Source organism: Balaenoptera musculus, chromosome 7, assembly GCF_009873245.2.
Source record: "Balaenoptera musculus isolate JJ_BM4_2016_0621 chromosome 7, mBalMus1.pri.v3, whole genome shotgun sequence".
Lineage (NCBI taxonomy): Eukaryota > Metazoa > Chordata > Mammalia > Artiodactyla > Balaenopteridae > Balaenoptera > Balaenoptera musculus.
In genome coordinates, this window is record NC_045791.1 from 5323386 (window position 1) to 5349074 (window position 25689).

Consider the following 25689-nt stretch of genomic DNA (forward strand, 5'->3'; position numbering starts at 1 on the left):
TTCAGGAACCGCCATGCTACTTTACTTTCCCATCAAGAATGCCCATAAGGGTTCCAGTTTCTCCGCATCCGTACCAACACGTCGTCTTTTCTGGTTGGTGACTTGTCACAGCCTAGGGCAGGACGGTCCAGAATGTGGTGCAGAAGCGCTGGGGTGGGAGTTGCTTGGGGTCTCGGGAGGAGTCTGACAAGGCCAAGTTCAGACTCCGTGGGCCCAGAAGTTGGGGACGGCTGGGGTGTGGGACAGCGCTATGTGGAGTTTGGGGCAGGGGTCCAGCAGAGGGGCCGGATAGGTGCAGAGAGGAGAGGGCAGTTCCCCGCCACTGGCTCCAGAGCTGAGCTGAGGAACGGCGGCTGCGCGGTGTGCTTGGCCCTGCGGTGGTCTCAGCCTGGACCCACGACCGGGGCCAGGCCCACAGCCTGGGAACCCCAGCACCGTCAGTTCAGCTTCTGCCTCGTTCAGTGTGGCCATTTCATGGTCCGAGGCCAGCTGGGAGACTGACTGGGTCTCGTCGTGGCCACAGACCCCTGCCCTGTGTGGCACGCAAATCCCTCCGCACCTCGCAGGTTGGTTCTTAATTCCTCAGCCCCCCGTGGGCAGCCGGGAGGCAGCCACGTCTGTGCTGCCTGAGGCCGCCGCGCACGCGTGGGCTCTGTGTGCCAGGCCGCCCCCGTGTCCTCTCTGCCTGTCCGTCCCCGGGGCGCCATGCTGGCCGGGCTGGGGGGTGCTGGGAGCATGTGCCGAGCTCTTGTGGCCTCGGGCACCCGGGGTTTATGAAGGATCCCTGCACAGGGTCGTCTGTGGCTCTGGAGGCTCCCGGGTCTCAGGCCGTAGTGGACTTACCGCTCCCCTCCTGGGCGCAGGGCTCTGGACGACAGGCAGGATATTTACGGCCCAGCTGGCGCCACTTGCAGGCTTGTCGCCTTCACGTTCCTGTTTCCTGATTCCCACCAAGGTTGGTGTCACATCAGGGACAGTACAGGGGCCTTTGCCTCTGAGGCCGTCGCTCAGCAGCCAAGGCCCCAGACGCACAGTGGGAAGCCTTCTCATCCGGCAGGAAGGGCCGCGGCAGCGCCCTGGAGGGCTGGAGGCCACGGCCCTTCGGCTAACTCTCCAGACACGGTTTGGGCCATGTTTTTCTTCTTCCTTGTGAGAAGTTTTAGATGCGTGTGTCCCCACTTCTGAGTCCTCCTGGGGCCTGGCAGTGAGGCCCCCTCCTTGTGTATCCTCACGCCTCACCCCAGAGCCCCAGGCAGGATCGGCCCTGGGGCACAGAAGGTGTGGGTCTTTGTCCTGCCCTCCAGGACGCACTCAAACCCCATCTTGCGTCGCCTTCCTCTTCTGGGTCCTGGGGGTGCCATCTGCGCCCAGGCCCACCCTGCTTCTCCGTGCGGGCTGCACACACCCTGAGGTGTGGCCTCAGCCAGCAGGGGGTCCATCCCCAGGTCTCTGGGGGCCCATGGTTTGCTACTGCAGCTGCTGCTTCAACCTGGAGGGCCCCTTCCTCCCTAGGGGTCGGGGAGCTGCGGTTTCTGGGAAGTCCGGAAGCTGCTCTCCTGACCTCCCCACCCCGCGCCAGGCAGTTGCCCGGTGGGTGGGCGATGGTGGCCGAGGTCACCACCACGGACGGCTTCTGCTCGACGTCTCCGGGAGGGAGCGTCACGCTCCCTGGTCAGTGCGTTCCCAGCCTCCGAGCCCGAGTTGTTCTCTGAGTCCTCGCTCAGGCCCCGTGCCGGCCCTGGGGACCTGCGCAGATGGGCCAGGCTAGTGGGAGACAGGCCAGGAGAGGAGAAGAGCCCCACGTTGTGTGCCACGCCACAGTTGAGAGGTGGGCCAGGGTGGAGAGGGTCCGAGGGGAAAAAGGGGAGGAGGAGGGTCCCCGGAACAGGACTGGGGAGCAGCGCGCCTCGGCAAGGAGGCGGACGTGCCGTCGGGCACCGGGGTGCCTGGTCCACCTGGGGGCCCCGGCCCACACCGAGGGCTTGGCTGTTGGGGCAGGAGAGCGCAGCATGGAGGGCTGCTGAGCAGGGGAGCCGCTCCGCCGGCGTCCCTGAGACAGCAGCTTTCCGGTCCTGGCCAGCTGAGGGGCCTGCAGCCACACAGAGGACCCCAGACGTGGGCCCGGGTACACCCAGGGTGGCCTCCAGGACCCCTTTGCAGCAGGAGCGGGCTCAGAGCAGGAGTGGGAGGGAGGGGCAGGCGCTGGCACAGTGGGTGACGCGCACGGGGCCAGACGGGAGGGAGGCCAGCCTGGACTCAGATCCCCAAGGGAGCCCCCTCCCCCGGGGGCCTGGCACGCAGCAGGCAGCCATGGGCCACACCTGGTCGTGGCAGGCATGCGGTCCTCCCTTGGCCTGTCAGCCCTTGCTCCCAAGGTGGTGGTGAGCCCAAGTGGGCTCCTGTGGCACGGGGGCCTCGGTCCTGAAAAGGGCCTGTGTCTCCAGATAACCCCAAGGGCCTCCAGAGTCCCTCAGACGTGCTGGGAGGACCCGGGCTGGGTTGGGCCCAGGTTCAGCTGTGCCAGGCGCAGGGGTCAGCGGCAGTGGGGTGGCTCTCCATAGACCCGCCCTGAGCTCCCAGCGGGCCAGGCCCACCAGGAACCCCACAGACAGGCCTTGGCCATGGGTTTTGCCCGCCCTGAACCTTGGGGAGGCAGATGTGTCCAGGTGGGAACGTTGGCATGACCCTGTGTGTCTGGGGGAAAGAGATGCGGGGGGCCTGCCCTGCAGTGGGGGGATAACCCTGTGCTGCAGCCCCTTGGACTTGCCTAGAGATGCCCTGAGGGGGTTGACGCCCACAGTCAGGGTCCCGAGGTACCCTGGTCTCTGAGCCTGGGCTCCTCCCCTCCCCCCCCCCAGGTTCCTGCACACTGGCCACGCCCTGCCTCTGAGCCGGGAGGGGGGCCCCGGGTTCTGCCTGCTGCCGCAGTGGGAGGGTGAGCGGCCTGTCGGTGCTGGGGCCTGTCTGCTGCCCCAGGGGAGGAGCGCTAGTGGCCAGAGGCGTAGGTGTGCCCAGGCAGAGGCCCGGCCGCAGCCCCTCGCGTGGCCTTTTTCGGGATCTCCTGTGTCTCGGGCATCCTCCCGTGTGAATCAGGCCGTCTTTTCAAGACGGAGCCTGCCAGCTGACTGCACCCCGCCCGCCCCCCTACTCCGCCCCCACGCCCCCAGTGAGCCACACCTCGTGCCCTGGCCTGCGGCCCGCAGAGCGCCCCGAGTGTAGGGCCGCACTCACTTCCTCAAACGCTCTTCCCTCTGCTTCGGGGCACCACTGTCCCCACCTGAGCACCGGGACACCCCTTGCAGGACAGCCCGGGCCTCTGCTCAGCGCCCACAGCCAGGGGAGCTCTGGCCTCCTGTGCTGGCACCGCCCGTTCACGCTGGCGTCATGCCCGGGGTTCCCAGCTAGACTGTCAGCGTTCCCCCAGCGATAGGGTGCTCGCCTGGACGCTGGCGTCCTCCCCTGTCGTCTCCCCTCACCCAGGCCTGGAGAGCCCTGCTGATGGGCATTCTCTGCCGGCTTCTCCTGGGAAGCAGGTCCCTGAGCTCCTGGGCACCAAACACACTTTCCCCTTTAGTGCAAGGCTCAAGCCCTGAGTGTTTCTGTGTCCGGGCTGGTATAGGCCTGGGCCCGCTGCTTCCTCGTCTGCATGTGGTGTGGGCGTCCCTACCTCGAATGCCAGGCCTGAGTGTGTGGTGCTAGATGGGCCGGGATCCCGTCCAAGCCACTGTCCTGCCAGACTTGGGCTCCGGGGAGGGACGGGCATGGCTAGCTGGGGATGGCCCCTCTCAGGTCACACCCCTTTCACCCAAGTTGGTCCCCGTGACGGTAGGAGGGCCTGGTGCCTACTCAGCCCCGGCCCACTGGCCTCCTGCCCCAGCTCTTTCTGCCCAGGCCTTTCTACTCACCGCTGCCCAGCTCAGCCTCCCCCACCTGGCTCCCTCCACCCCCAGACAGGCCCAGGCTCCTCTGCCGGGCACGCAGAGGCCCTCTCCTGGGCCAGACCCTCTCCCCGCGGCCACCCTGGGGTCAAGGAGGTCGGCAAGGGGATGGTTCGCCCAGGGAAGGCCAAGGGAGGAGTGTACATTCGGACGATCCTGGGCCATGAGGGAGTTGGACGCAGGAAAGGGAGGGCTGAGAACCGTTTACTGGGAGGCACAGTTCTGCCTGGGCAGAAACGCACCCATGGGCCCCTCGGCCAAATCAGATGAAGCGTGAGCAGGCTCTGGGCCCAGGGCCTTTTGCGCTCAGGGCAGAGCTGTTAGAACTCATCCTTGCAGGGGCTGTTCCCCCCACCCCGGGCCTGTCCAGGGGCCTGCTCTGTTTCCTGAGCACGCCCACATCTCCCACAGACGGAGGAGGGGCCAGCCGATGAAGGCAGCGAAGGCCGGTGCCAGGAAACAGGAAACAGGCTTGGAGAGGCGTGGCCCCCATCCTGCCACCCTGTGAGCGCACCCACTCCACTTGCTCCAGACGGGGCATCGGCCTCTGGAGACCCCAGATCATGCGGCCAGGGCCTCTCCCTCGGGGGACCAGAAGCTAGCCCGCTGAGCTCGCTCAGAAGCGGGCACTCTGGCTGACGTACCTGCTGAGCTCACCTGGGGCCTGGGGCCCCCCCTGCCCAAGGCCCAGGCCCCAGGAGGCTCAGCACGGAGAGGATGCAGGCCAGTACGGCCACTGCTGCTCCGGTTGCGTGGCTGGCCCAAACCCCCAGAGCCCTCAGCCCTCCAAGAGCAACCCAGACCCTTAGCACCAGGCGCTCCGGGACCCAGCAGAGAGCACAGGGCCTGCGGAGCAGCCCCCTCCCGCCTCCAGCTTCTGAGGGTGAAGCCCCAGCCCGGAGCCTGCACGCAGGTGCTCAGCAGAGACGAGGGGGACAGACAGGCTCCTTGTTGTCATTTTATCGCAGGAGTGGAGAGTCGCGGCCCGGGGAGTGGGCATCTTTGCCCCATTCCTCGTCTTAGAGGAAATGCATCTGACTCTTCCCCACGAAGACCATCTTGGTTCTGGGTTCTTTTGGATACTTTTATCAGGTTAAGGGAATCCTCTTGCAATCATGAATAATTATTTAACTTTAGCAAGCACTTCTTACACATCTGTTGACGTCTGTAATCCATGGACATGATGAATCAGATACACGGATTTTCTCATATTAAACCATCCTTGCATACCTGGGATTACGTGACTTGGTCATAGTGTCTTAGCTTTTATATGTTCTGCTGGATTTGATTTGATAAGGTTTCTGTTTGCAGTTTTTTACGTCTATATTGAGAATGAAAAGAGCTGTAATTTTCCTTTCTTCTCACGTGTTTGATTTTGTTGGCCTCATAGAATGAGTTGGGGGTGAGGATGTGCATTTCTTTGCTGGTATCTAGGAGAGTTTGCATAATCTGTTCTTTTAAAATTGGGTAGAAATGTTTTTTGTAGGAATCGTCCCCCCCCCCACTTTTTATTTTGAAAAAATGTCAAACCTACAAAGCAGTTGAAATAGTAGTAAAACTTGAGCGCTTTCACTTAGACACACTGCTTGTTAACATCTGTCATCTTGGCATACGTGCCAGTAGGTATATGCTGTCTCTTGTTCTAACACGTAGGAAGATTTTTAACGACTGCTTTGTTTTTTTGTTTTGTTTTGTTTTTAAGTTTATGGGGCTACTTGTGGTGTTTATATTTGACTGACAGCTTCCGCCCCTCTCCCTCTCTCTCCCTCTCTCTCCCTCTCTCTCTCTTGCACGTTCTCCCGGTGCCCCTACCCACGCTTGGCGAGAGCAGATGAGTTCGTTCTGGCTGTTTCCTCCCTCCTGGCCCTCCCCTCCTTCCCTCTGGCTGGGCTGGAGGTCCCCGGATGGCCTCCCTCGTGTGGGGGGCATGGTGTCTGTATCATGTGGTGAGGAAACAGATGCAGAGACATTCCTTGGGTTACCCATCAGGGCCACACAGCAGCTAAGTGGCCGAGCTCGTGGCAGGTAGGGAGCCCCGTTCCCGGTGCTTCCTGCCCCAGCTCCTCCTGGAGACCCTGTGTCTGGGGTCAGTCAGCGGCAGACACAGGCACGGGGGGTGGACGCCCCTGATAACTGGGGAACTTCAGCGGCGGAAGTCTGCCCGTCTGCAGAGGGCATCTGGCAGCAGTGCCCGCCCCAGAGGTCGCAGGAGTAAAGCGAGTGTGTGCCAGCTACGCCCCACCGCCAGCCACAGAAGCACTTGGTGGAGGGGCCCCTGAGGTGGCCTGGCGGTTCCTGGTTCTGGAAAGGTCCATCTCTCTGGCCCTCGGGACCAAGGGTCACTGCTGAGGTGACTGCCCTCCCAGCTCACGGGGTGGCTGTTCCTCCCGGAGCGCAGGGCCCGCAGGCCGGGAGAAAGCAGGGCACTGCGGTCAATCTGGGCGTCACGTGGCTTCTGCCTGGGGTGTGCCGTTTCGGCTCCGGATTTCTGTGTCTGGGGAAAAATAGTTTCTGTTCAAAGAGCTTGTGAGGCCATCATCCCCTGGCCGACTCTGCTTGTGTGGGAGCACGTGTGTGCGCGGAGCGGGGGGGCACGTGCCAGACCCCTCCTCTCCGTGCACAGGCTCCGTGCGGCCGCGAGAGAGGGAACCAGGGGGATTCGCAGGGGTTCGCTCGTGGGAGCAGGCGTGTTGTGGGGTGTGAAGCCAGCCCCCAGCCGTGGGGTCAGCAGGCTGAGCCTGGAGGGGGTACCATGGATGCCCCCAGTGGTCCCCAGACCAGCTCAGGCCCTCCTGACCCCCAAACAGGCGGATCACTGCTGGTCTCGGGGCTTTGGAGACATCTGCACAGCCACGGGGGAGGCCCAGGGCCTCCCAGGCCTCTGACTCCGTACCTCTGGTGAGAAAATCAGGTTAGATCAGGTACACTGAAGGCCTTTAATCTGTTTGATTTGTAATACAGGCTTGGTTGTATAAAATTGGAAAAATACAAAAAACTGAAAGCAGAAGAAAAGGTTGCCCAGAGCTCCAGGCCCGGGGACGAGCCCCCTCCTCGTTTGGCGCGTGTTGTGTTTCTGCCCCGTCTTTCCCCTGTGCCCAGTGTCTGTGTTTTCCAGAGCTGGCGTCAGGTTGTAACGTGAGCTTTGACGTGGCGCTTCTGCTCATCACGCGTACGTACGTGTGTTCCTGTGTCACTGCAGAGTCCCCAGAAGGGCTCTCCCTGTCGCCGTGGAGTCACCGGGCGCAGGTTTCGAGTTCCCTGAGCTCGTTTTAGGCCCTGAACTGTTCGGGACCTGGCGGGGGCAGTGTCCACTGAGCTGTGCCCTGCTGCGTGGGCCTTCTGTGCTGGGTCTTGACTGCCGTAGGATGCGTCCCCGGCACGGAGACCCAGAGGCTGGCGGGGCCCGGCGGACGGCGGGAGGAGGGGGAGCCGGGCGTGCGTGCTGTGTGCCCGGGGCGGCGCTCCCGGTCCTCGGCGTCCCCCTCCTCGGGCCCCGGCGGGTCTGCGGTTACAGGCTGGGAGGACGAGGGGGACGAGCACCAGCAGAGGCCTGGAGGCAGGTCTCAGGCCCAGTCGGCGAGCGCACGTCCCCACCCGGGGACGGAGCAGGGCTCGGTCACCTTCCCTCTGCCCCGGGGCGGGACCGTGCGTGTTCAGGTGGAAGTGAAGCCTCCCCGCTGGTGTCGGAAGCCAGAAAGCGCCAGGCGGGCAGGCACGAAATGTGAACGGCAGCCCCGCGGGGCCCCGGAGGTGCCGGTCTGGGTCACCTCCCGAGCAGCGCCCGCTTAGCTGGAGCACTGCCCGGGAGCCGAGGCGGGAGCCTGGTGGAGTTGGGGGGCGGAGGGAGGCCCCCTACTGCCTTCGGACAGCCCGGAGGGGCACCACTTGTGACACTCAGTCGAGAGTCCAAGGCTGAGGCCAACCTCAGAGTTTGGGAACAGCAGACAAGCTCCCAGAAAGCCATCCTTTGCTCATTGGAGGGAACACCTCTGGAAAGGCCCGTGCTTGGGTGGGTGGAGAGTAAGCCTGGCCTCAGCTGGGAGGACATTGCCAGTATATCCTCCTGTGGCCCCGACCCTGGGCAGCGCTCCCAGAACCCCCGGCAGCCGCAGCCTTTCTGGTCACCTGCCAGGAGGGGTGGTCAGGGGCCTGGCGTCCATCCTGGGTCCCTCGGCATCCCTCAGTGCTGTGGGAGGTCTGTCGTGGGTCTGTGCGCCATTGCCAGACACAGTGCGGTCTGTCCCTGCGTGCATCTGGGAAGGAGACCTCACCTGCCCCTTCGTGGGCGGGGCACCCGAGCCCCCAGTGCTGGACGTGTCCACTGAGAGGTTCTTGCAGGGCGGTCACCCCTGGTCAGGAATGGAGAGTGACCGTGACCGGCACGCAGGCTGGAGCCAGGAGGGCACACGTGCTGGGGGCCTGGCTGGAGGCCCAGGCGGGACCAGTCTGCAGCCACACCTGCGGCCACCAGCTCTGCCCCTCGTGGTACCCAGCTCTGGCTTTGGGCCTTTCCTCCCTTCGGTGCGCACAGCTCCCCACAGCGTGTGTTGGCCTGGTGGTTAAGTCACACGCCCCCCCTCACCTCGTGGCTGTCCTGGGGGGCCTTGTGAGGGTCCAGTGGGATCACGAAGGTCAGGGGGCTGGGGAGGAAAAGCTCGAGCTTCCTGCAGACGTGGGGTCCTTGCCTTGAGGGGGAGGCAGGGGCTGCAGGCCCCTGGAATGCACTCGGGGGGCCCTCCTGCCTTGGGGACCCCCTTGCCGTCCCCCGCCCAGTCGGCAGTGCCTCGGATTCTCTGGGTCGCGGAGCCAGGGGCTGAGGTAGTCTGCTCTGCTTCCCTGAAATTTTGCTGACGTTGTGTATAAATCAAGGGAAGATTTTCATCCGCCCACGGAACTCTAGGTGCTGTCAGGGGAGGGGGAAGCCGACTGCAGAGGTGCTTCCTAAGCCTGAACTAGGAGCGCTGATTTTCCTTCATATGGATGTTTTCAGCCACTTGGAATTCTGAAACAAGGACGGAAATTTCCTTTTTTCCCACGGTTTGATAACAACGTCCTTTCCTCGTTGAAACCAAGCCCTCCTTTCTGCCTCTCACCGACCTGTGCACTTAGATGAACTAGCCTGTGCCGTGGTGTGCCGCCCCCCGCCTGGCCTGGGCCTCCTCTGCAGGAATGCTGCCTCAGCCCCACCCCTGCCCTCTGCCAGGCCTCCGCCTCCTCCCTGTCCTTCAGAGCTGAGGTCAGATGTCACACCTTAGAGGCCCTGCCGGACCCGACCCGGCATCAGGCACCCGATCTCCTGGCACTTGTCCATCTGGGTGTCTGACGGTCACAGGTCCAGCCCTTCAGATGCTGCAGGAGGGCAGGGCTGCATCGGTCCCACACACAGCACGCGCTCCTGTGACGGAGGAAAGGAAAAGTCCAATGGGAGGGGGCCGTGGGGTCCCCGGCAGAGTGCTGATCCCGGACGCAGAGGGATGTGGTCCCCCAGCTCCGCGCCTCTGGACCTGCCCGGGCTGCGAGTCCCTCACCTTGGTGGATCGCCTGGGCTGCAGGGCTGCTTGACACATTTCCTTTCACCCGATCCTTGCAGGAGCCTGGGAGGCACAGGAGGTGGTAACGGCCCCGAGGGGCCGGTGTGGAGGCGGGGACGGGGGGAGGGGCGGCAGAGTCTGCCGCTTGACCCGCCCCCTCTGCGAGGATGCCTCACGTCACAGGGACAGGATGCAAAGCTCCCTCCGTCCTCGTCCTACTGTCTCGTACGTGCTCAGCCTCCTTACTGGGACAGACAGCGCCCGTGTGTCCCTGCTGGCCCAGGGGAGGGATGGGGGCTCTCAGCTCCCAGCAGCGCCCCTCTGAGCCAGCATTAGGCAGTGATGGGCAGCCAGGGCACCCAGTGGGTAGGGAGACAGCGTGTGAGCCTCCTGGCAGGAGATGTGCGGGTGCAGGATGCCTGGGGAGGGGCCTTCTGCTGTGGAGGCCTTGCCGGAAGGTCCCGTCCCCGGGTCCCCCAGCCCGGGGGCAGACAGCCCCCCCTCACCCTCACCCACTCCCTTTTTGGGTCCTGCTGGCACCTCCATGCAACTCTGACGGCCCCCTCCCAACGGTTTGTACAGACCGGCCCTGGGGCAGTGGGCGCACTGTGTGCGGGGGCCAGGCCAGCACTCCCCTGCGAGCCGTGTCCATCCCTCCAGGCGCAGAATCCCGGAGGCCCTGGAAGCAGGTGGTCAGGAAGGCCTGCATCTGGAGCTGGGGGCCCACGTGGCCCGTAGGCCTCCAGCCAGGCCCTCCTCCTTCAGGTGGGAGCTCCTGGGGGCACGGGCTTCCCCCTGGGGTGGGGGGCAAGGGCATAGGGGCAGGGCCGCGGAGGCATCGGGCTCAGTGCGGGCTCACGGCAGTCCGGCTCTCAGCCCTGCCGCTCCTGCCTTGGCAGGGACACGGGGCCCGTGAGAGTCAAGCCCTCCCCCAAGCTCTGCGTCTGCATTAGTGTCATCAGCCAGCAGGAGGCAGGGCTGGAGCGGGGCTGGAACCAGAGGAGAACCTGTCCAGGAGGCCCGCCCCGCATCCCACAGCCAAGGTGCCCAAGTCCAGGGCCGGGCAAAGTCCAGGACTTTGGCTCTTCCCCTCCCGGGATGGCCATCAGGAAGACGGTCACAGCTGCTGGGTAAAGTGGTTCATCTCAGGGCTGGTTCGTCCTCACTGCAGGTCTGGATGTGTTTTTTTCTTTATGCAGACCACTCTGACTCTTAATTAACTCACTGTACTTTAAAGGAAGTGGATCGTAAATTGTGTCCATAGTTTAGTTAAAAATACCACCACTCCTGACTGTTGTTTGGCAAGTGGTCAGCAGGTGGCCAGGGCCAACCTTGCCAGGTGACGTGTTCATGTGCCTTCTGGGGCCTGTGGCTCAGCAGGTGACCAGTTCTCCCCAGGCGGTTACAGGCTCCGGGGGCCTGAGCTCCAATCCCAGCACTGCCACCAGCCAGCTCTGTGGCCAGTTTTGCTGTTTAACCTTTCTGGACCTCAGTTTCCTTATCTGCAAAATGGGAACATTTTCTTCCTGTAGGGTGTCTGGCAGTGTCCAGGATGACCAGGGTAAAGCCTTGAGGGTTCACTAAATTAATGCAGTTATTACTGAACTTCTGATACCCCAGGCCTCGCCCCAGACCTGGCTGGCCTCACCACTGATCGTGCCTGGGTCCTCGTGCATTTGTCCTGGAGTAGATGGATTAGGTTCAGAGACCAAGATAAGGTGGAAATTTATTCCTCTCTCTTTGAAAAGGAGCCCAGTGTAGGCAGGCCAGGCAGGTGGTGCAGCCGCAAGACGCACCAGGAACCCAGGCTCTTTCTCTGGCCCTACCATCCCCAGAAAGCAAGGCTTCTGCTTCATGGTCCAAGACGACTGCTGGCCCTCTGTAGTCACATGCATGTTCCAGCCAACAGGAAGAGAATGGTGGTGGGGGGGGAGGTGTCTCTAAAGACATCCTGATGGCCAGGCTTAGTCACACAGCCACACCTGGCTACAAGACACTTCCTGGGCTTCTTCCTCCTCAGGGATTTCCATGCTGTTTCCTAAACCTGTGGAGCCACCTGGGGGCCCACGTGAGCGCCACTCCCAGTAGCTGGACTCTCTCCCCGCTGTCTGTAAGAATTCAGCTCCCTGGGTGAGCCAGGAAGGGCCTTCCCACCTTGTTAGAGGTGGGCGGGGCAGGGAGCAGAGTTGTGAGGCCAGCTGGTCCCCAGCCTGCGGAGGGCACATGCCTCCGGGCGTGCCCCCTGCTGGGGAAGGACGACAGGGCTCCCATGCCCAGGTGGCCTTGGGCCGGCATTCTCCTCGCCACCCGTCCAGCTGGGACGACCAGCGAGGGGCCTGCGCCCGCCCCAGAGCTTCCATTCTGGTCCTGCCAAGGATTGTGTCGGCTTTAGGCTCTGCCTGCCCTGGGCGTCCGGGGCGCAGGGGCTCTGGGAGGAGTGGCCCACCTGTGTGCACACAGCACCCGACCACTGATGCCGCGGGGCTGCTCTCCCAGCCCGGGTATTTTGGGAAGCAGAGTCAGTTAATCGACAAAAATCACAGCTATGAGTTCACAGCCGCTCTGCAGACACGTTGCCCAGGAAGAAAGGCCTGAGGCCAGCATCTCCTACCTGCATCTGGAGAGGGGCTCCCCAGCCTGCACTGCCATCTCAGCACTTGCGGATCTGGGTTTTTCCTGCAGGTACCCGGGAGGGGCGCCGTGCTTTGGTGCAGGGAGGTGAGTGCTGGCCAGAGCCGGTAGAGGCTGTCCGTTCCATCAGCTGGTTCCCTCCTGTGCTGCCGGGGGTGGTCCGGCTCCCCACCCATGCCGCTCAGAGCGGGGCCCGCCTCTCCTCCGACCTGGCTCCCCTCGCATGGGCCCGCACTGCTCACTCAGCCGTGGTGAGGAGAGGGAGGTGACACAGCTGACAGCTGCTGGGCCCTGCCCTGGGGAGCTGTGCCTTCCTGTCACAGGAAGGGGAGGACACAGCCAGCCCACACGGGCACTCAGCTGCTTCCACCTCACCGTGGGAGTCAGAGCCAGATCAGGCTTGGGTTTCCTCGAAGGCCTCAAATCCCTCATCTGGGTTCTGTGCTGCGTTGTTCTGTGGCGTGAGCCGCGCTCCCGGAGCTGGCCTGACCCGCCTGCAGCACTGTCCAAGGCCAGGGGGCCGTCGGGGGCAGCAGGCGCTTCCAGGCCGTGGGCTCCGGGGGGCACCTGGCCTGAGGTCAGCAGCACGCAGTGCTGACGAGGGCCCAGCTCAGTGACCTAGTGACCAAGGTGGTTCACGCCATGACCTCCCGAAGGGTGTCAGCTTCTTGCTGGGAGGGGGACCCGGACCTTGGTGAGCGAGCCGGCACCCCCGCCCTGGGATGCTCCCCAGGCCCTGGGGTGGGACGGGCATCAGAGCAAGGCTTTGGGAGGCTCCTGCACACCTGAGCAGGCCCCATGGCAAGTTCTGCCCGGGGTCCTCCCTCTGAAGTTCCGGAGACCTCTCAGAGTATGGTTTTTTGAAAATTAACCGTCTGGATACTGGCTTCACGGTGTGGCCTTTGTCCTCATGAAGGGACTCCTGGGCCCTGGGAGACCACAGTATGGAGTTGGGGTAGAGAGGGCCTCAGGTACCCCTCACAGAGTTTCCCTTGCTGCTCTGGGACCCCAAAGCTCGTCCTTGGGGAGAAAGTGGCAGTGAAGCCAATCCCCCTATGGCATTAATTTTTTTTCAGTGACTGTATATCTGGAAGTAATACAACAGTATTTCTTTAAAAAAAAAAGAAAAGGTTGTAATTCTAATCCTAAATAACAGTCCTCACCCGCAATTAGGGAGCTGCAGCTCTGCTAGCACTGGTAGAAAAATCCAGCTTCGTCTCAGGGTCTGAGTTTGTTCCTGTGAGTTAGAACCTTGTTCACAAAAGCCCTGCCCTTGGATCCCCCAGAGCGGAGGGGGCAGCTGGCGTCCTATCACAGAGGACACGTGAGCACAGAGCTTGCAAAGCTGGCCCTTTCTGATGGCCTCTTTGCACCCCAAGCAACAGGGATGTTTTATGACCTTTATTACTTGACTTCAGTTATGTAAATGACGTGTGCTCACCGCGGGCAATACAGAGGATATAAAGAAGAAAACGGGTTTTTTTGTTTTTCTGGGGTTTTTTTTGTTTTTTTTGGCCACACTGGGTCTTCATTGAGGCACACAGGCTTCTCTAGTTGTGGCACGCGGGCTCAGTAGTTGCGGCGTGTGGGCTTTCTAGTTGTGGCACGTGGGATCAGAAGTTGCAGCGTGTGGGCTTTCTAGTTGTGGCACGTGGGCTCAGTAGTTGCAGCGTGTGGGCTCTCTAGTTGTGGTGCACAGGCTCAGAAGTTGTGGCACACAGGCTCCCTAGTTGTGGCATGTGGGCTCAGTGGTTGTGGTGCGTGGGCTTAGTTGCCCCGCGGTGTGTGGAGTCTTAGTTCCCTGACCAGGTATCAAACCCGCATCGCCTGCATTGGAAGGCGGATTCTTAACCACTGGACCACCCGGGAAATCCCAAAAAATGTTAAAGTCACCCATTTGGGCATATGAGTGTTCACTGACCTTTCAATTTTTCTTTAAGTTTGAGTTTTTCATAATAAAATGTTGGGGAGAATCCATAGTTTCGCTCTTCTGAGAGCCGCTTAGTAGTGCCTTCTGTCTCCGCACCGGCAGGCACAGGCCCTTCTGTACACCAGCAGCCTTGTGACCATCTGCGCCCTTGGCTGCAGGACCGTCGTGTGTGTCTGCCACTGACTTCTGCGTCCGTGTCTCCTGTAATGGCCGGCGTGCCACCAGCATCCTGCAGCTGACTTGCCACATCTCAGCCCTGCTCTTTAGAGCAGACTCCTTCTGGAAACGTGATTGCTGATCCAGCCCCTCACCCAGCCACAGAATTGTGCACCCACCCCGGCTCTGGGCTCCGGCTCCGGGCTCCCGGCTCCCAGGAGGAGGGTCAGGAGTGGGGTTTGGGGCAGAAGAGGGAAGCTCCTCCAGCCATGGGTGTGACCCGAGCGAGGGGAGGGGCCGTTTCTGCTTCCGAGGCTTGTATCAGCCACCGGCCTCTGCGAGCCCGGTTTCCTCATCACTGATAAAGTCCGCGGGATACGGAGCGGACCTCCCAGTCGGGACTGTGGCCTCCGACTCGCCCGATGCCCACAACAGCGGGCAGGAGGGGGAGGGGCTTCTGAGGACAGTGAGAAGGGCCCTCTCCCTGATCCCAGCCCTGCGGCAGGGCAGGCCCCCCAGCCCCTGCCACTCAGCCACCTCGCAGCTGTCACCTTCCAAGGAAGGAGTGCAGAGCTGCACCTTGCAGAATTTTCCCAGAGGCCGTCTGAGTGTTTGTCATCAATAAAGCAGGGCTTCCAGGCTGCTGGTCCCGTGAGAACTCAGACCCTTAAAACTTTAGAGCTGGCCACTCCCTGACAGCAGTGTTTGCACCCAAGAACAAAACACATTCCTTGTTCACTAGGATGTACACGATTGTGGGATGCACCGAACCAGGGCACACAAAAATGTCAGAACAGCCACGGTCGCAGAAAGCATTAAACAGAGCATAATTAAATGCAAGGAAGCATGACGCGGTCGGTTCACATGTGGGCTCTTGGGAGTGGTTGTAGACCGGGCAGGCTAGAATTGTTTCACGGCATGAAGTTTCTTTGAAGTCCTGTGTTCTGTCTTTGAATCCATGTGAATTTTGCACTCTGTGCCACTTCCCATCAGAGCTTGTTTTCCTGTAAATGAACAAGACCCTTCTCTGTCCGGCCCCGCCTGCACCTCAAGCCTGTACTGCCCCCTTCTCAGGTCACGAAGGGCTGTGTCCCCACCGTCTCTGAGAAGCCTTCCTGACCTGCCCCGTTGGTGAGCGGTGCCATTCATCACCTCCTACTGCCCTTGTTGGTTCCGCCCCACCCAGCCCAGAGCGCTCTAAGAGCCCTGCCCGCCTCTGAGCCTGGGCTTATCCTCTGTGAAAGGGGAGAAGTGCCTGGGTCCCGGGCTCTGCCTGGCACGTCGCAAGCCTGTTGGCTGTGGCCACTGGTGCCGTTGTCAGGGCCCTGTGGGCATTGCTGGTTTATGTCCTTTGCTGTGCGTCCACGGCCCTGGATGCCGTGGGCTGTCTCCACGCTGAGCAGGGCACTGCGGTGTCCCCAGTACACAGGCCTGCCTTCCAAGAGCTTGCCCGCATTGGGGTGAGAGGGTGGGGTGAAGACCCTGGGGAGAGGTGTGGCGCATGGTGGCGGCCCGAGTGACCTTGCACACGGCTGCAGAGGGACGACCTCATGCCACGTCCTGCCACCAGCAGTGGACCGTGTGGGGTGCCGGCTGGCTGGCTAGATGGTGGTGAGCGGCCAGTGGTGGAAGCTTCAGGGGAAGAGGTGTGAGCAGGGCCTCCTTGTCACCCCTCCGGTCCCAGTGTGTGCCCCGCTAGGGTGACAGCGCTGTGAATCCTGCCGCCAACTCACAGGCAGGACGGTCTGGGCTGGGGCGTGTCTGTGCCGCTCCCTGGGTCCGTCCTGGGACGTAGCGGGCAGCCCTGCTCCACGGAGACCTGCCCTGGAAGTTGGGGTGCAATGGGCTCCCACTTAGGCCAGGATGTGGCTTAGGGCTGTGCTTGCAGAAGGTGCCAGAAGCCTCCCACCCTGACAGAGCATAACTTGCCGACAAGTCACTAAACAGGGTCCCTGGTCTCCCGCGTTGGGATCGGCAGCAGGAAAGGGGAGCCCTAGGGGGTGGGGCGCACTGTTTGCTGGCCCTGTTTGCACCCCAAGGCCCTCCTGGATGGGAAGCCGGCCATCGGCTGGGAGCTCCAGCTCCGGAGGAGCTGTGGTTCCTTCCCGGAGGCAGGAGCAGCTGACTCGCTATCATGTGGTTAGTTCACAAGCCACAGGGCGGCCCCGACTGACCCAGAAGACTGGCCACCCTCACGGTCCCCAGAGGTGATGCCCCCAAGGGGTCCTCCCCTCCCCCGTGGAGCCTCTCCCTACTCACATTGGCATGTAGGAAGGGGTCAGGGGTAAGGAAAGGGCTGCAGACACCTGGAATTGGCTGGCACAGAGGTGGGAGGGGAAACGAGACGCTTTGAGGAACTGAGGCCCCAGGTCTGGCAAGAATGCTGTCCACCTGCAAGGCCAGCAGGGGCCTCGCAGGCTGCCCTGGAGAACCTTGGTTTTAAAACTGCTTTCCTGATCACACAGTGTTTGGGAAATACAGAAGAAGTTGCGTGAACGTACCTAGGGAATAAAGCACAGGATGCACACCTGCACCCTCGCTCCTGCCTTAAGCACAAGGGCGTGATCAGTGCCATGGACGCCACCACGGACTAGCGCGGTCCCTGCCGCCCCCGCCGCCACCCCGCAAGACGCCAAGGCTAAGCTCTGACTGGAGGGCTCCTGTGTATCACCTCATCACCTTTTTCTTTTCACTGTTTTCAGTACATACGTACGTACCACTAAATAGCATTTTCTTTGGTTTTATTTTTAAAAACTTGATAAACCATATTGTTGCACTCTGATACATTTTCTTAATTTGCATTCTTTCTGCAACGTCTTATTCATCATATTTACCCGAGTTGCCGTGAGTAGCTGTAGTTTGTTCCTGTTTGTTGCTGAGCAGCGTTCTGTTGGAAGAATACACCCCGTTTGTGTACGCATGCCTCTGCGGCGGATGTTTGGGGCTGTCACCAGCAGAGTGCTGTGGACTGTCTTGTCCACATCTCCCAGGGCGCGTGGACGAGGCTTCCCCATGATGTGTGCCTAGGAGAGGACTCGGGGGGGGGGTGAGTGTGAGGGTCACGGGGTGAGTGTGTGTGTGCGCCTTCCGCCTTCCCGTGAAGTCACTCCACAACAGCTGTCCCAGTAAGCATTTGTCACAAGTTGGCCTTGCCCCACTTTGTTTTGCTGCTCCAGTGGGTATCACGTTGTGGCTGAGTGTGCTGTTCCCTCGATGACTAATGAAGGGGAGCGTCTCTCCGTGTGTTTTTTTTAAGCCAGTTTCCACATTGTTTTAGTGTTTTTAGTTACAAGAATGCACACATGCTTAAAGACAAATAGCTCCAAGCGGTTTATGATAAAAACCAACAGATCTCCTTTTCCTTTCCAGCTTCCCCAAAGACCCTCTTGCAGCTCTTTTTGGTAGTCTTCATGTATTGACTTCCATGTTTCTGAGTCGTGTATAGTGCTATTTCTTGTTTCACTGATTTAAATGCTATCTGTGTACTTTCTGTCTTGATAGATGAAGTGTTCTTATGCCCTTATCCTTCTCCACACCCCACCCATTCTCCAAGGAGAGTTAAAGCTCAAGTTTTTATTCAATCACTTACCGCTGTTTATATCATGATGTCTCTAAAACCACTGTTTTCTTCTGAGCCTAGTAGCATACTTCATTTTTTTTTTTTATGTAACTTTTCGATTTCCCTAGAATTAACGACTGCCCTACTTTTTACTTGCTTTGTCTTCCATCTTCAGAGACTCAGTTTTTTCCAGGTGATTCCGAAGATCTGCCATGTACCTACCATTCGTTTTTCCCACCAGTGCTGTGTTTTGTCAGGTAATCTGTCTGTGCCCCTTTTTCTGGAAGCCCTGTCCCTCTGCTCCTGGCAGACCCAGCGGGATGCCCCGTGGACATCTGGGATCTCTCCTGGGTTCGAGCTCCTGTGTCCCACACTTTTTTTTTTTCTCTCATCTACTATATGAGATACATACTCCAGTATCTTCCTAGACCAGGATTCACAGAAAATAAATTTCCCAAGCCTTCACGGGTGTGAAGCTTGGCTGGGTATGAGATACAGTTGGTCTATTTCCCATCAGCATTTTGAAGCCATCGCTCCATCGATTCTTAGCGTATGGTGTTCCATAGAGAAGTTGAGTCCCACTCTTTACGTGTCCTGGTTTTCTGTCCACGCGCTTCCTGGGTCATGTCTGTAATCCTGGGTCTGGTCTCCACGTTCCTTTGCTGGGCAGTGGGCGAGCCACTTCACGCTAAATGAGTTAGGTGCTTGACTCCTCATTGTTTCTTTTATCATCTCCTCCGCCATGTCCTCTCTGTCCTCCTTCTGGAACCCTTGCTGGTTAGCAGTTGGACGGCCTGGATGGGCAGATCCTGCTGGAGGGTGAGAGGCAGAAGGCCCCCTGTTTGTGGAGGACCCCAGATGTGAGTGCAGGGGGAACTTCGCTCTGGGGCAGAAACCCTGCAGTTTCCTCTGGGGTGCGGCTGGGGCAGGGGCTGGGTCCCCCATGAGCGGGCAGGCCGTTGTTTGGCCCCCTGCCCAGTTCCTCGTGTCTCTGAGCCATGAGCGCCTCCAGAGAACACACATCTGGTTTCGTCCTGGGCAGGGAGCTGCCTGGACGTGGACGGTCGGTCGTCTGGGGGGTCTTCTGCCCCCGCCACACCTGCCCTCTGCTCACTTTTGATCAGTGCCCTCGCTCCCCCTGCAGTAGCCGGTAAAGCTGCCCTGTCTGCTGATGTGCCTAACGGGCAAGGGAGGGCAGAGCGAGTGAGACGGGAGCAGGAGTGCTGAACAGAGGGTGGCCAGGGCACAGGCCTGTGGCCACGGGTGCCTGCTGTGTCATGACAGCAGAGCAAGCAAGGGCCGGGGTGGACCGGGACGCGGAGGTGGGGGGTCAGGCGTATGCGCTGCTGAGGAGGCCAAGCAAGTACAGGAGTGCGCGCCCACAGGGGCTCCCGTGCCGTCCAGGCAGGAGCAGCGCGGGGGCTGGGCAGTGACCAGGGGCGGCTGGCCCCGCGCACAGGGTCTAGGGTCTGCCTGGACCCTTAGTCTCCACCACAGGCCGTGTTGGGAGGACAGAATCGGGGGCCCAGGGCCTGGCACCGTCCTGAACAGAGAAGGCTCAGCACGCCCCATCCTAACACCGCCCGCCCCGGTCACCGTGGGCGAGGCCCTGCTCCTGTCCAGCCAGGCCGGCATCCGGGGATGCAGCAAGGAGCAAGGCCGCCCCGCTCAGCACCCATGTGGTGCGCAGGGCAGCCGCGGGGCTCAGCGTGAGCACGGGGGCTCAGGGGGCTCTGGCTCCAGCACGCCGCAGGAGGGCGAGCGGCCCCGTCCCCCTCTCAAGGGTGCACTGAGATCTGTGAGGGTCTGGGGGGCAGCTGGACTTCTCCAAGCCTGCCCTCGTGGCGGGCGGTGGCAAGTGCTGACGCAGGACTCCAGGCCTACGTGACTGCAGAGGCCTGTGGGGACGCAGACGCTGGGGCGGGCGCTGGTGCCCCGCTGTGCACCGTGAGTTCTTGCCCTCAGAGGTCACCTTGCAACCAGGTTGAACCCCGAGTGGCTTCGATGGGGCCACGTAGACAAATCTTTGTCCGTTGACACGTCGTACTCTGGTTTTCTGTGTCCAGGAGACTCCACCGCGCTGGCCAGCCCGTGTGCACACGGGGCGGGGAGGGCCGAGGACAGGACACGGGACCAGCCGGGCTCAGCAGTGGACGCGGTGTGTGCCAGCAGCCTGCACGCAGCACTGTGTTTGCCCACGTGTGTTTCTAGGTGTAGCTCTGTGTCTGCCTGTCTGTCGTGGCCTCTTTAGAAGCAGTTGTCGTGGTCAGGGCTTATAAATGTCATATACTAGGTCTCTAGAAGGCTGGCCCTGGGATGAGCTGACCTCCTCGCCCTGGCTACACTGAAGGTCTTTGTCACCGGTCCCAGTCCCCCTAACCAGGGTCTGCAGAGCGGGGCCGCCCGCCCTACCCCAGTGCTGAAGCCACTGGGGGCCTCCAGGTAGCTGCCTAACCTCTCAAGGCTTGATTTCCTCCTCCGGGGGCTGAAGGTGCCGTGTGAGGGGCCTGCCCAGAGGCACCTTCTGTCTTGGACCATCTGGCCCCTCCCAGTCTTGTCCCCAGGGGGGCACCATGGCCCTGCTTAGCGCACACACAGGAACCAGCTCCCCGCCGCCCCCTCCCTACCGCGGGGTGAGCTGAGAGCTCAGTGGAAAGCTACCACTGTGACAGAAGCCCAAGAGGGAGCTGTGTCTGCAGGACGAGGCTTCCCTGGGAAGTGGCTCTGGCTGAGGTCTAGGGTATGAGTCAGAGTCAGCTGATGAAATAGAGGGAGGACACAGTTCGTGCAAAGGCCCTGGGGTGTCTTCTTGGGAGCCAGCGGGGGGGGGGGGCGGTCCCAGTGGTCAGAGAGGAGCTGGGAGGGCACAGGTGGGCCTTTGTTCTTCTCCCAGGGGCAGCCAGAGCCACCAGGGCACGTTCCACAGGAGCTGGGTGAGGGGGTCACATTGGGGCTGCCAGCCACCCTGACCCCACCCCAGGGGCTGGGACGTGAGCCGCCTGCAGAGGCCAGGAGCGCGCTGTCAGCACCTGGGCTGGGGCAGGGCGTGTGAGAGCTGACGGGGCCCGAGGCACAAACGGGAGAACCCCGGCTTCGCGGAGGGCTCAGGAGTCAGGATGCCCGCCCTGCTCTCTCCTCCCTGCGGACTCCCTCCCCCAGCCCCCTGGGTGCCCTCTGCCCGGGCCTTCTGCCGCTGTCTGCCGTTCCTGCGGTTTTCTGAATGGGCCCCCCCTTAGGCTGGGGTGACCCCCAGTGGTACCCCGTCACCTTCGCCCTTGCTAGTTATCATGCCCGCACCCCAGGCCCCCCTTGTCCCCTGGGAGATGCGGTCAGATCAGGGCACTGCCAGACCCTGCGAGGTGTCTTGTGCCCCCGTGGCTTCCCAGAGGGCAGTGTGAGGGCTGCTCTTGCTGGGCCTCCGTGAGGAGGGGGCAGTGTGGGTGCAGCTTCCATGTTGCCATCGGGCAAGGGCCGGGGAAGGGGGGAGGGATCCCCCCCAGGAGTGGTGTGTGGGACCCAGTGGGGTCCTGCTGCCCACTTCCGAGGACATTCTAGGCTGCTCGCCCCAGGCCCTGGTTCCGCTCGGCCTGGGACCTGCCCCACCTGCTCAGGCAGCTGCTCTGCCAGCCCTGGAGGTGGGGCTCCGAGAAGAGCCGCAAACCCCCCCTGGGGCGACACACACCCACCAGGCCCATCACAGTTCCTGGCACTGGGGCCGATCATCACAGCACACCCTGCAGGGACCTGAATCATCCCGGCTGCCTCTCACCCCGAGGGAGCAGGGAGAAGGGGGCACAGCCCTCCTTGAGTCAGCTCTCCCATGGTACAGATGGGTGCCCCTTACCCACAGCGTGGGGAGGTGGCATCGGTGCCCAACTCCTTGGGGGTTGGAACAGTTCCTGGGAGACGATAAAAATTATGAGTTACGGCTCACCCCGGGGGCTGGGTGGTCTCCTGGTGCCCCTCCCCCACTGGACCTCTGCAGGAGCCTGGGGTGGAGTGGGCCCAGTGGGAGGCCCTGACCCAGACCTGCCGTGCAGCCTGGGACTGAGTGACTTCTCAGTGGCCCCTTGGGCTGCACCAAGCCTGCCACTGTGACAGCTCTGTAAACGTCTGGTTCCAGGTGGTGTGGACTCTGAGACCACTCTCCTCCACCCCCTGCAGGGCAAAGTCAGGTTGTCCCTCCCAAGGTGCGAGCAGGCAGGAGGGCACGCCTGGGGCTCGGGGGAGGGCCCCAGAGGAGACCCTGGGCCAGGGTTCAGGAGGGCACCAGGGCTGGGCCCTGCAGGAGACTGCAGCAGTCACCCTCGGCATTGTGGTGGTGGCCTGAGACCTTTGCAGGTTACATCACATCTCACACCTGGGTTTCTCATTCAGCAGTGGCCCTTTGAAGACCTGAGATGTGATGGCTGATTTCAGAGGTGAAGCCACTCCCCGGGGGTCCCATAGCGTAGACGCTGAGCAGAGCCATCCGACTCAGGGCTGCAGCCTCCCCCCTCCTTCACCCCCCAGTGGTCCCTGCGTGCCCCACCCCTGCCTGGCGCCCCGGCCTCACCTCACCCCCCGCTCCCGTCTCGTTGCAGGAAGTTCTACTACATCACCCTGCTGCGAGACCCCGTGTCCCGCTACCTGAGCGAGTGGCGGCACGTGCAGCGGGGGGCCACGTGGAAGACATCGCTGCACATGTGCGACGGGCGCACGCCCACGCCCGAGGAGCTGCCGCCCTGCTACGAGGGCACCGACTGGTCGGGCTGCACGCTGCAGGAGTTCATGGACTGCCCCTACAACCTGGCCAGCAACCGCCAGGTACGCATGCTGGCCGACCTGAGCCTGGTGGGCTGCTACAACCTGTCCTTCATCCCCGAGGGCAAGCGGGCCCAGCTGCTGCTGGACAGCGCCAAGAAGAACCTGCGGGGCATGGCCTTCTTCGGCCTGACCGAGTTCCAGCGCAAGACGCAGTACCTGTTCGAGCGGACGTTCAACCTCAAGTTCATCCGTCCCTTCATGCAGTACAACAGCACGCGGGCGGGCGGCGTGGAGGTGGGCGAGGACACCATCCGGCGCATCGAGGAGCTCAACGACCTGGACATGCAGCTCTACGACTACGCCAGGGACCTCTTCCAGCAGCGCTACCAGTACAGGCGGCAGCTGGAGCGCCGGCAGCAGCGCCTCCGGAGCCGCGAGGAGCGCCTGCTGCACCGGGCCAAGGAGGCGCCGCCGCGGGGGGACACCGAGGAGCCCGGCCGCGTGCCCACCGAGGACTACATGAGCCACATCATCGAGAAGTGGTAGTGGCGGCCGGCGGGGGCAGGTGGGACCAGACAGACTGACCGACACACACGGCCCCCAGAACTCCGTGGGAAGAGGACCCCCGTCCGCTCGCCAGAAGACGGACAAACGGTTGAGGGAGGGGAAGGGGTGGGCCTGGTGGGTCAGTTCTTCCCACCCTCCCAGGCCGGGGCTCTGAGAAATCAACGTGGGAACCCTCTGGGTCAGAGGGAAGGGTGCTTGGAGGACCCCCCCGACCAGGCCTGCAGGGCTGGGAGCAGGTATGTCCCCGCTCTCCCGTCCTCATGGTCACAACGGCCACAGGTTTGAAGACTAGAAAAATCCAGTGCAGTGGAAGGCGGACCTGCCAGGCCAGGTGTGTGGTCACGCCCACCAGGCACACGCCCGCTGCCTCCCCCACCCCACCCCCCACAGGTAGCTCAGCCTCCAGGGAACCCCTGGCCCCAAGGCCTGCATGGAGACACAGCAGCCCTCTGAGGTAGCCTCAGGAATGGAGCTCCCAGCTCACCCATCTTCAGGGTCAGGGCCCACCCCGTCTGAAGCCAAGAAGACTCTAGTCCAGCCCCTGGGAAGCCCACTCCCCTCTCTAGCCCAAGGTCAAAACCCACAGTGTGGCTTCATGCTTCGGGTCAAGAGATCAAAGCACATCACCTGGGGTCCCCCACCCCGTTTTCCTCAGTCCCCAGACCGAGGGGCGCTGTGGGGAGATGGGCCCCGTGCTGCACTGCCCCCTTGCATGGGCGGAGGGCATCCCAGGAGTAGGAAGGCCGTAGGTGAGGATGCTTCCACCTGGGTCCAGGCAGACCTCCCAGCCAGACCAGCTCAGACAGGAAGGGGGACAGAAATCAAGAGCTCTCCCTGCCCGCATTGTCCTTTCTGACCCTCTGGGCTTTGTTAGTGGGCTGCCCCCAGCCCCAAGCCCATGACTTGGACATTTAGGTGGGACTTAGACCCGTTCCCCCCACAGCCCCGTGTATAAACTTCAGCCAAGCCTCCGTTGGCTGGAACGCTGCAGACCACAGCCACTGCCCACGAGCCATACTTTGGGGCCATGGTGGTTCAGGACAGCCAGGAAAGGGTACTCGGGCTTTCAGATTCTCCTCCAGGATTGGAAGAAACAGCTCTGGGTGGCTCCCCTAGTACCCAGACACACAGCCCCACGACCCTGGGCTCTCCCCGCGTTTTCCTGCGCCCTTGCCCCTACCAGCTGGTCAGGCCTGTTCCCCGCAGCCCTGCAGATTGGAGAAGCCATGTTCAGTCCATTGTAGACACTTGCCCCACGCCCGTCCCTCCTGTGCTCGAGGAGGCCAGGCCAGCGTCGCCTCAGGACGTGCACCCCCAGACCTGAGGCCCGAGACCTGGTTCTGGGGAGCTGAGTGTGAGCCCCACGCCCGAGGTGGAAGGGCACCCCGTCTCCCCAGGAGAGGAAGCACGCGTGCCCGGCGGCTGCAGGCCCGACTCAAGGAGGGTGGTGAGGGCCCCGGGCCCCCGGCAGCCTCCTGGGCAGATCCTGCCAGGGTTCCCTGCCCCAGGTTCCCCTTGGCCACCCGAGCTGCCCTCCTGTGGAATGAGGGGGTGGGAGCCGAGACCCTTCCGTAAGCGCTGGAAGGGTTGGGGTGTTGTCGCATGAGGTGGCTACCCAGGAGCCAGCAGCTGTAGTCTCTGCTTGTCTGGCCTGAGGGCCCCCCCCTTCCAGCTTCCTGCGCTGGCCACTTCATCCTGCAGTCCAAGGACAGCGCAGTCAGCAGGCCCCCGAGAGCGGACACGTCGTGCTGCGGAGGTGAGCGCTCAGGTGGCTCTTTTAAAGGGGTGTGAAGGTCAGCATGGGGGTCTGCTCCGATACTCATCTGGGGCGGGCGTGCTCCAGGGAGGAGGGTGGGACACGTTCACGAGAGCTCTGGGGTCTCGCACGAGCACCTGCGACGCTAGGGGCTTGCTGTGGCCTCCCACCGGGAGGAAGGCCGTTCTGCGTGAGCCCCCCCGGGCACCCGGCCAGTGGCCTGGCTCAAGCAGCCCTCCCCAAGGTGCGCTCCTGGGGGTGTGGGCCCGAGTGCAGGATGTGTTTTGTACATAATGGAGTGTTTTAACTCATGGCCCGTTGTCCCAAGTCACACGGTCTCCTCGGTTTCTTCACTGCATCTGGAAGGAGGTCCTGGCTCCGGCCAGCATCCAGGCAGGGGTGCCAGTGACAGCACCGGCTGGCAGTGCCCCTCGGCCACTCGGGTCTCCCGTGCAGCACTGCCGGCTCAGGACGCCTGCTCTGAGGTAAAGGCTTCTTGAGCCTGCAGCATCTCCTCCAGCACCACGGGCTGGGGCTCCCGGGAAGGGATGGCCTCCCCGGGGCTCTTCCCAGGGCCGAGGGACAGGAGCAGACGTGCCATGAGCAGACAGCTCCCCGCTCCCACCACCCCAGGCCTCCGGTGGCCTCTCTTGGAGGAGGCGTGAGGGACGAGAGAACTGTCCAAACAATGAGTCTGTGAACGTTTTGGGAACTGGAAGAGTTTAACTTGAACCCAGGAGCGTTTAAAGCTTTATTTATTTATAGCTTCTTATTAAAAAAAAAAAAAAGTGTTGAGAAGAAACCTTTTGGTGACTCATACAAAAAAATGAGTTGATGATGGAAACACAAGTCATAATCATCTAATTGTTTTTGTC

At 61.8% G+C, this 25689-nt stretch overlaps 1 protein-coding gene across 4 annotated transcripts in view; it reads left to right on the forward strand.

The window, feature by feature from the left end:
- Positions 1-25689, forward strand: part of HS6ST1 (heparan sulfate 6-O-sulfotransferase 1) — a 44051-nt gene that overhangs the window by 17605 nt on the left and 757 nt on the right. The window contains exons 2-3 of one of the 4 annotated variants that reach the window (XR_005020617.1): positions 22329-24814; positions 25143-25685. Coding sequence is in view for 1 of the 4 variants with exons in the window: in XM_036857996.1 (XP_036713891.1) it covers positions 22329-23037 (709 nt within the window). In the remaining 3 variants the exon portion in view is untranslated. Of the gene's footprint in view, positions 1-22328; positions 25686-25689 lie in introns of those variants that run through there. The other 3 variants (XR_005020616.1, XR_005020618.1, XM_036857996.1) reach the window with 3 other exon arrangements.